Source organism: Carcharhinus amblyrhynchos, chromosome 3, assembly GCF_965287045.1.
Source record: "Carcharhinus amblyrhynchos chromosome 3, sCarAmb.v2.hapA, whole genome shotgun sequence".
In the NCBI taxonomy this organism is placed as follows: domain Eukaryota; kingdom Metazoa; phylum Chordata; class Chondrichthyes; order Carcharhiniformes; family Carcharhinidae; genus Carcharhinus; species Carcharhinus amblyrhynchos.
The window spans coordinates 13,423,648-13,433,244 of record NC_137326.1 but is presented as its reverse complement, the minus strand read 5'-3'; the positions used below and the strand labels follow the sequence as shown (position 1 = coordinate 13,433,244).

Below are 9,597 nucleotides of genomic sequence, written 5' to 3'. Positions count from 1 at the left end.
AGGTTGGCCATAGGTTCCCACTTGCAGTATGCCATCTCTGTAATCAATCGGAAAGCGAAAAAACTCCATTGTCCCATTGGAAAATTCTTGACAATTAGTTAAAAAAAAACTTTTCCTTCCAAATGTAATTTTTTTTCTATTGCCCCCATGATCTGTCTACTGGGTTTGCTCAGAGCAGCTTCCTTTAGTGCGCTGAAGGCTGGCCGATTCTCTGTCCCCAACTGGTGTTCTTGCCAGTTGCAATGATGTCCAGCTTGGTCTGGGGCGGTCTTGCCCAAGTTTAGCCACTAGGGGAAGGCTGTGTGCCTGTGCAAAGGCTGAGAAGCTACACTTGGAGACAGAGGGGCAGGACGGTGTGCGTGCGTGTGAGCGACACGGAGACAAAAAAAACCAAATCGGCAACAATAGGAAACAACCCAAATCAAGCAGGAACGAACACCATGTCCAGCCCGAGAGGAAGCCAGCCCGGGGTGGTGACGGAACCTCCGGAAGGAGGTTGGGGCTGGGTCATCGTCTTCGATCTCTTTGCGGTAAGTGAGAAGTTTCACAGCGAGAGGATGAAGTGCAATACCTGTTGCAATACCAGGGGAAAGTTACAAGCAGCGGATGAGCCTCTGTGCCAATGAGTTCTGCACGAAACTAAACTCTGTGTGTGTGTGTGCGGGAGGGGGTTCTCACTCCAGCTGATTTTTTTTTGGGGGGGTAGAATTTAAATAAAAGGCGATTGATGGGGACGCTATTTTTCTGTTAAAAAAAGTGAAAGTCTCTGTAATAAAGGAAGCTTTCCTGTTTGAGTCAGATTGGAAACTGAATGCTAGAAATGAGGATAAAACGAATTAGTCACATCGCTGTAGCGCAGAAGTTTTTCTTTATTTGATTTAATATTGTCTCATGTATTGGGATACAATTAAAGTATTGTTTCTTGCGCACTGTACAGGCAAAAACATACCGTTCATAGAGTACATAGGGGAGATGGAAAGGAGAGGGTGCAGAATGTGGTATTACAAATGGAGACAGGGTGTAGAGAAAGATCTCGAATTACTAAATTAAAAAGAGTGCAGAAAAGATTTACTAGGATGCTACAGGGACTTGATGGTTTGAGTTATAAGGAGAGGCTGGATAGATTGGGACTTTTTTTCCCTGGAGCGCAGGAAGAGTGTAGTGATCTTATGGAGGTTTATAAAATAATGAGGGGCATAGATCAGCTAGTCAACATCTTTTCCCAAAGGTAGGGGAGTCTAAAACTGGAGGGCACGGGTTCAAGGTGAGAAGAGAGAGATACAGAAGAGTCCAGAGAGGCAATTTTTTCACACAGAGGGTGGTGAGTGTCTGGAACAAGCTGCCAGAGGTAGTAGTAGAGGCTGGTACAATTTTGTCTTCTAGAAAGCATTTAGACAGCACATGGATAAGATGGGTATAGAGGGATATGGGCCAAATGTGGGCAACTGGGATTAGCTTAGTGGTTTAAAAAGGGCAGCATGGACAAGTTGGGCCGAAGGGCCTGTTTCCATGCTGCAAACTTCTATGACTCTATAAATCATATGAAAAGGAGCAGAGTATTTATAATAATATAAATAGTTGCAAATGTGCATTGGTTATTTTAATGTTGCAATTTGTGAAGATTGTTCAAAGCAATTTTCATTTGTTCACTGGAGTGTAGCTAAAATTGGCATGGCCACACTCAATGTCCCAAGACCCTTAAGTTGTCTTGAAGATGGTTGGCCAGCTCCTGGTGATAGTTTAATGGCTGGCTGGTGGCTTGCATTGCTGGACAGTGACAGTCAGAAGCCCCCGAAATGTGGCCCATCTGTTTCCCTGCTCCGATTCTGCTTTACACCCACCAGCTGCAGCTTGGCTACCAAGAATACAAGTGGGGTGAAAGGGACAATGGGTTGTGAGAAGGTGGCCTGTGAGGTTCAGGGTGGAATATCATCTCCAACAGTTTCAGCCCCGCCACTGGCCACAGCCTGAGTAGTGGCCATTCTAATGCAGCACCCTCTACTTTCTGGAGAGTGAGGATATGTTGTGCCTGACTTGCTGGTTAACTCCTGCCTCCTGCTACATGCCTTCACTCCCCTAGTCTTGCAAGAGAGTTAAGAGAGCCAGTGAGTGTGATATACTATGTTGTAGTGCATGTTATAGTTGAATAGGTGGCAGTGCATACAAGCGGAGAGATTTGGTTGTGAGGCTTAGAGCAGTGTTAAACACTGAGACGAGGTTATGAATGTTGGGTGTGAGCTATAGGATCATAGAATCCTACAGTGCATAAGGAAGTCACTCGACCCATTGAGTTTGCACCAACCACAATCCCATCAGGTCCTATCACCACATCCCCATGCATTTACTCTGCCAGTCCCCCTGTGCTTGATAGAGAAGGCTGGTAGATGAGTGATGGGTTAAGGGTGCATTGAGCTGTCTGGGTGGTGGGTAGTGCGGTAGTTGGGGTAGGGCATTCAAAGACACTGACCTTGACCTCTCATGTCAGGTCCATCCAGACCTTCCATGCTACATTGCTGACATTGCCAGAGATACACTATCTGCTCTTACAGCTTTTTCAGTGCTTGTCTGGGCCTCCTGCCCCGTGTGCGAAGGCAGCCTGCCTCTCTCCTCCTGTCCAGATCCTGCACTAAAACACCAAGTGCTGCCTCACAGAATCCGGGAGCTCACACTTTGCCTTTATGGGTTACATTCACTCTTCTTCTTGCTCAGAGACTATCCTTCAACTATTGCCAGCATTTCCAACCAGAATGCACTTTCCCTTCAAGAGAGGCTTTAAGTAGTGCAGGTTATCTTTAAATGCTGCTAGAGGGAATCATAGAGGTTTACAGCACAGAAATGGGCCCTTCGTTGTCTATGCTGATCTTTTTATTAAAACCTCTAAGCTAATCCAATTGCCTGTATTTGGCTCATATCCCTGTATATCCATCATGCCTATATTACAATCTAAATGCTTTTTAAGGGATAAAATTGTACCTGCCTCTACCACTACCTCTGGCAGATTGTTCCAGACCCTCTGTGTGAAAAAATTGTCCCTCTGGACACTTTTGTATCTTTCTCCTCTCACCTTAAGCCTATGCCCTCTAGTTTTAGACTCCCGTACCTTTGAGAAAAGATATTGACTATCTACCTTGACTATGCCCCTCATTATTTTATAGACCTCTATAAGGTCCCCCTCAGCCCCCAATGTTCCAGAGAAAAAAGTCCCAGTCTGTTCAGCCTCTCCATATAACTCAATCCATCAAGTCCCCATAGCATCCTAGTAAATCTTTTCTGCACTCTTTCTAGTTTAATAACATCCTTTCTATAATAGGGTGACAGTATTCCAAGTGTGGCCTTACCAATGTCTTGTACAGCTTCAACAGGACATCCCAACTCCTGTATTCAATGTTCTGACCAATGAAACCAAGCATACCGAATGCTTTCTTCACCACTCTGTCCACCTCTGACTCCACTTTCAAGGAGCTATGAACATGTACCCCTAGATCTCTTCTGTAACTCTCCCCAACGCCCTACCATTAACTGAGTAAATCCTGCCTTGGTTCAATCTACCAAAACGCATCACTTCACACCAGGGAGGCCGAGTGGGTGGTATCCTTGCCTCAGCCAGAAAATCTGGCTTTGAGTCCCGCCTCGGACTTTGTTGGCCGGGGGTATTCATAATCTGCAAATCCTTCCTGTGTACCCATAGAAAGTGCTATGAGCAGGTAAGCTAGAACTGTGTGGACACTGCAGTCTCTCCATGTTGAAAAAAGAACACAGTAAGAAGTCTCACAAGACTAGGTTAATGTCCAACAGGTCCAACAAAACCTGTTGGACTTTAACCTGGAGTGGTGAGACTTCTTACTGTGCTTAGCCCAGTCCAATACTCCATGAATAAGCTCTTGCCATGCGTTGCAAGCATCCTCCTCGCTTTGAGGGACTGATGATGAAATACTGCCAGTCTTACACGAACTTGGGGCCCTTGCTGATGTGTCTGTGCAGCTACTCAACAGTATGGTTACTCCGGAGCTGCACACTGGCATCATGGAAAATAGCGGGCAGCATGACGTTGGTTGATTCCTCATCCCCTCTGCTCATTTTCCAGCATTATCCAGGTTTTCCCCCAGTGCGTGGTACAGTGCCACTGTGAGCATTGCTGCCCCACACTGCCAGGGACCCGGGTTCAATTCCTGGCTTGAGTCACTGTGCAGTTTGCACATTCTCCTCGAGTCTCCGAGGGTTTCCTCCGGATTCTCCGGTTTCTTCTCACAGTCCAAGATGTGCGGGTTAGGTGGATTGGTCACACTACATTGCCCCTTAGTGTCAGGGGGACTAGCTAGGGTAAATGCATGGGGTTATGGGGATAGAGCCTGGGTGGGATTGTGGCCGGTGCAGACTTGATGGGCCAAATGGCCTCTTTCTGCACTATAAGGTTCTATGATTGTACCTGCAGCCTCCGATGATCCATGCAATGTGCACTGTGTGACTCCAGGATTAGTGTTAGGAGTTACTCCATGTTACAAAATATCATGGACATTCGTTTCTTTTTTGTTTTCCTACTTCATTTTGATGGTACATTGTTGCTGAAGTTTGATTATGCACCTAATCTTTGGCATATCTGGTCAAGGTGTACTTGACCTTGGCCTTGGTATTGGAGGGAGTACAGAGAAGATTCACCAGTTGATACCAGAGATGGGGGGGTTGGCTTATGAGGAGAGGTTGAGTAGATTGAGCCTGTACTCGGAGTTTAGAAGGCTGAGGGATGATCTTATAGAGACATATAAGATAATGAAGGGGCAAGATAGGATAGAGGTAGAGAGATTCTTTCCACTTAGAAAGGAAACCAGAACTAGAGGGCATAGCCTCAAAATAAGGGGGGGGTCAGTTTAGAACAGAGTTGAGGAGGAACTTCTTCTCTCAGACAGTAGTGAATCTCTGGAATTCTTTGCCCATTGAAATGGTGGAGGCTACCTCGTTGGATATGTTTAAATCACAGGTAGATAGATTTCTGATTGATAAGGGAATTAAAGGTTATGGGGAGCAAGCAGGTAAGTGGAATTGATCCACTTCAGATCCGCCATGATCTTATTGAATGGCGGGGCAGGCTCGAGGGGCTAGATGGCCTACTCCTGCTCCTATTTCTTATTTTCTTACGTTGATGTATATAAAGTAGGAAAGCATTCATTCCCAAATACTGCTATTCCTCAATAGGATGGGTACACTTTGTTCTTGAACAAATTAAGTTTGTGTAAAGAAAAGTTGAAGAACACAAGATGTAAGGATATTAATGAATTGTATCCATTTTAATTGCTTGGAAAGGACCAAAGCCCGCACAAAGGGTTGCTAGGCTTCCTTCTTTACTTAAATTCCAATTATTTTATACCCTGTCTGTTTATAAGTTTCGCCTTAGCTGTGGAATATTTTGTGTTTCATTCTAGTTCCAGCACAACGGGCTCGGTGGAGCCCATATATAGGTGGAGGTAAGAAATAACAAGGGGAAGAAGGCACTGGTGGCGGTTATCTATAGGCCCCATACCAGCATCTATACTGCTGGGTGGAGAATAAATCAGGAGAAAATGAGAGCACGTGAAAAAGGCAGTATATTAATCATGGCTGACTTTAATCTTCATGTGGATTGGGAAAATCAAACTGGAGGAGGTAGGTAGCCATGAGGAGGAATTCACAGACTGTATTCAGGATGGTTTTTGAGAGCAATATGTTGCACAATGTTGATTGGCCAGGCTAAATTGACCCTAAGTTTCGGGGGGGTTAGCAGGGTAAATGTAAGGGGTTATGTGAACAGGGATCAGGGTGGGACTGCACAGACTCGATGGACCGAATGGCCTCCTTCTGAAATCTTGGGATTCTATGATTCTATGGAACCAATCAGGGACCATCTGATAATACGTAATGATACAGATTTAGTTAACAATCTCAGAGTAAAAGATTCCCTAGGAAATACTGACCATAACTTGTTAGAATTAGCATTTAGTTTGAGAGTGAGAAATTTGGGTCAGAAGCAAGTGTGCTAAACTTTAATAATTTTTACAAAGAAATGAGAGCAGAGTTGGCTGTAGTGGACTGCAAAAGGAGTTTAGCAGAAAAGATAGTTGATCAGCAATGAAAACAGTTCATGAATCACAGCAACGATATTTCCCAATGAGGAAATAATCAACCATGGTCAACCAAGGAAATTAAAGATTGTATTAAGCTGAAGTATATGATGTGGCAAAGATTAGTGGTAAGCCTGAGGATTGGGGAAGTTTTAAAAACCAACAAAAGGTCCAAAAAATTCCAAATAAAAATAGAAGAGAGAGAGGATAAATGATGAGGGCAAACTGGCAAGTAGGATAAAAATAGAAAATAAGAGCTTCTTTACACACATAAAAAGAAAGAGAGGTCAAAGTGAACATAGGCCCTTTAGAGAATGAGACTGGCAAGTAATAATGGGGAATCAGGAAATGGCAGAGGAGTTAAACAAATACTTTGCTTCTGTCTTCACAGTTGAAGACACTAATAACATTCTGGAAATATGAAATAATCCAGGCGCAAAAAGGAAGGGGAAAATAAACACAATAACTATCACCAGAGAAAAAGTACTAGGGAAACTAATGGGACTGAAGGCTGATAAGCCCCCTGGGTCTGATGAGTTGCACCCTAGGATATTAAAGGAGGTAGCTACATAGACACTGGCCGAAATTTTACCAGTCCGCCTGCCATGGGAATTGGGGCAGGCAAGGAGCGGACCACAGAAAGATCCGTTGACCTCGGGTGGGATTGTATGGCTTGGAACAAGCAAGGCCATGAAATCAGTGAACGCACTGATAGTAATCTTCCTCAAATTTTGGAAAAGTTCCAGAGGATTGGAAAACTGCCAGTGTAAAACCCTTATTCAGAATGGGAGGGAGACAAAATGGATAACTACAGGCTTGGCATCTGTCATTGGAAAAATGTTAGAGCAAAGGATGTAACAGCAGAGAATTTCAAAATGCATCAGGCAGAATTCTCCAGTCTTACATACTGTGCTACAGCTGCCAGCAAGAATGGGGAATTTGGCGCTCAGCCAAATCTCTGTTCACAGCGGCAGGCCTAGATCATCCCAGTCGTGGGCGGGGTCAGAGAATTCTGACCATGATATAATCAAGCAGAGTCAGCATGGCTGTGTGAAGGGGAAATAATGCCTGATAAATTTATTAGAGTCCCTGGTGCTGTGAGGCAGCAGTGCTAACCAGCGTTACCCCGGTGGTCCCCTTATCTAAGGAAAGATATTGTAAAGTTTATTCAAGTAAGGCTTACATTAACACTGCAATTAAGTTATCGTGAAACCCCCGAGTCGCCGCATTCTGCCCCCGCTTTGTGTCAACGCACCTAACCAGCTCGTCTTTCAGAATGTGGGAGGAAACCGGAGCACCCGGAGGGGACCCACACAGACACGGGGAGAATGTGCAAACTCCACACAGATAGTGACCCAAGCCGGGAATTGAACCCGGGTCCCTGGTGCTGTGAAGCAGCAGTGCTAACCACTGTGCTACCGTGCTGCCTCAGGAAAGATATTGGAGGTAATCCAAGAAAATGCATTAGGTTGATCCCATGTATGGAGGGATTTTCTTATGAGGAAAGGTTGAGTAGGTTGGACCTATACTCACTGGAGTTTAGAAGAATGAGAGTGACCTTGTTGAGGCAAAAAGGATTCTCAGGGAGGTTGACAGGGTAGAGAGGTTGTTTCTCCTTGTTTGACAGTTTTAAGACTAGAGGTATAATCTCAGAGTAAAGAATTGCCCGTTTAAGACAGTGGACAACACTGTGGGCAGGACATGGCTTGTGCAAAGATCCATTGACCTTGGCAGGATTTTCTGCCCTTGGGAAAAGCATGGCCGGAAAATCCCACCCAGAGATAAGAAGGAATTTCTTCCCTTGGAGGGTAGTGAAGCTGTGGAACTATGTACCAAAGAGGGCTGTAGAGATTGGATCATTAAGCATGTTCAAGACAGATAGATTTTCAATTGATAAGAGAATTGAGGGTTATGGGTATAAGGTGGGAAAGTGGAGTTGAGGATTATATCCGATCAGTTGTGATCTCATTGAATGACTAGCAGTCTCAGTGAGCCAAATGGCCTACTTCTAATCCTGTGTTTTATGATTTTATAGTGACATTAGTTTGAGAACTTGACCATGACTCACATGTTGGCCTTTGCTCATGAATTGCTTAATCATGAATTGGAATAAAACTATCCCCAGTTAGTTTCCTAGTACTTAGAATTAAGGGTATTTTCCATCTGTGATACAGAAAGAGGCAGTATTCCAGACATCATGACTCATATAGCTTTGGTATTAGAAAATAAATAGTAAACTATATGTCAGAGTGGAATGTTGGACTGTGTTTCATATCATTTCCCTGGTGAAGAAGGATCAATGAGTAGTCCATTTATATCTATAGGGTGACGCAGCAGCGCAGTGGTTAACACTGCTATCTCACAATGCTAGGGACCCAGGTTCAGTTATGCCCTTGGGTGACTTTGTGGAGCTTCCGTGTTTTTCCTGAGTCTGTGTGGGTTTCCTCCAGGCACTCCGGTTTCCTCCCACAGTCCAAAGATGTGCATGTTAGGTGGATTGGCTGTGGTAAATTGCCAGTTAGTCTGCCATGCATAAATTAGATGGATTAGCCATGGATAATACGTGGGGTTACGGGCATACGGCATGGGAGAGGACCTGGGTAAGATGCTTTGTCAGACATTTGCTGCAGACTCAATGGGCTGAATGGCCTCTTCTGCGTGGTAGGGATTCTATGATTCTATCGTGAACAGTGTCACGATGAGGGATGTGTTGTCGAGAATGTTTTGTAGTTTCTCTTAAAGAGACCTCAGCAATGCGGGTACCTAGGCTATAACCTGTTAGCAGGTACGTATTTGAAACGACCATGAGCATTTTCAAATCACAGTTTGCTATATTGCCTCCATGCCAAGTTAATGTACAAAAACTAATGTGGGAGTTTAGATGAGGTGAATGAGATGATATAATAAAACCCATCAGAAGCAGAGGAAACAATGAGTGCAGTCTTGAACAAGCAAATCATCTTTGTTGAGTAGCAGTCTTTTATTTGCATGTCAAATTTCCAACCTTCTGAATTTGTTACAGATAAACTTCAATTGTGTTGAGGCCATTCAGTTGCTTTTTGTGTTGCTCAGCTGTCTCCAAATTATGGAACACGTTTATTGTTCAGATTCTCTTAACCCACCTACAAGGGAATCCAAGGGAGGATTTTCATTTAAACTAAATTTTTGGACTAGTTATTGTGAATCTAGCCAATCATTCCTACAGCACTGAGTTCAGTCAGGTCACCAAGTGAGTTCTCTCATAACTCATCGTTTCAGAGATGGTGGAAGAATTCCCGTCCAACGTTGAAGTTTAGAAATTGGTGACAATTATGTCTTTCCTGTGCGCAGATAATGGAAAAACCCATTTAAATGCCCCCTCGAGATGATCTCAGCCAGCTAACTGAGATTGTCAAACTTGCCTGCTTTGTACTTGAGACGGATTGAAAATGTTGAGAGCATAAAAAGCTCCATATTTCTAAATGAGCCGATCTCTGGGAAGAGGCATCTTGAATGCAACATGAAG

The 9,597-nt window shown here is 44.1% G+C and overlaps 1 protein-coding gene across 1 annotated transcript in view; it reads left to right on the top strand.

Annotated features, from left to right (window-relative positions):
- The first annotated feature begins 350 nt into the window (after positions 1–350).
- Positions 351–9,597, top strand: part of LOC145335778 (putative monocarboxylate transporter 5) — a 61,868-nt gene continuing 52,621 nt past the window's right edge. The window contains exon 1 of the mRNA XM_080181507.1: positions 351–530. Within this exon, the coding sequence (XP_080037633.1) occupies positions 441–530 (90 nt within the window). The 5' untranslated portion in view covers positions 351–440. The remainder of the gene's footprint in view (positions 531–9,597) is intronic.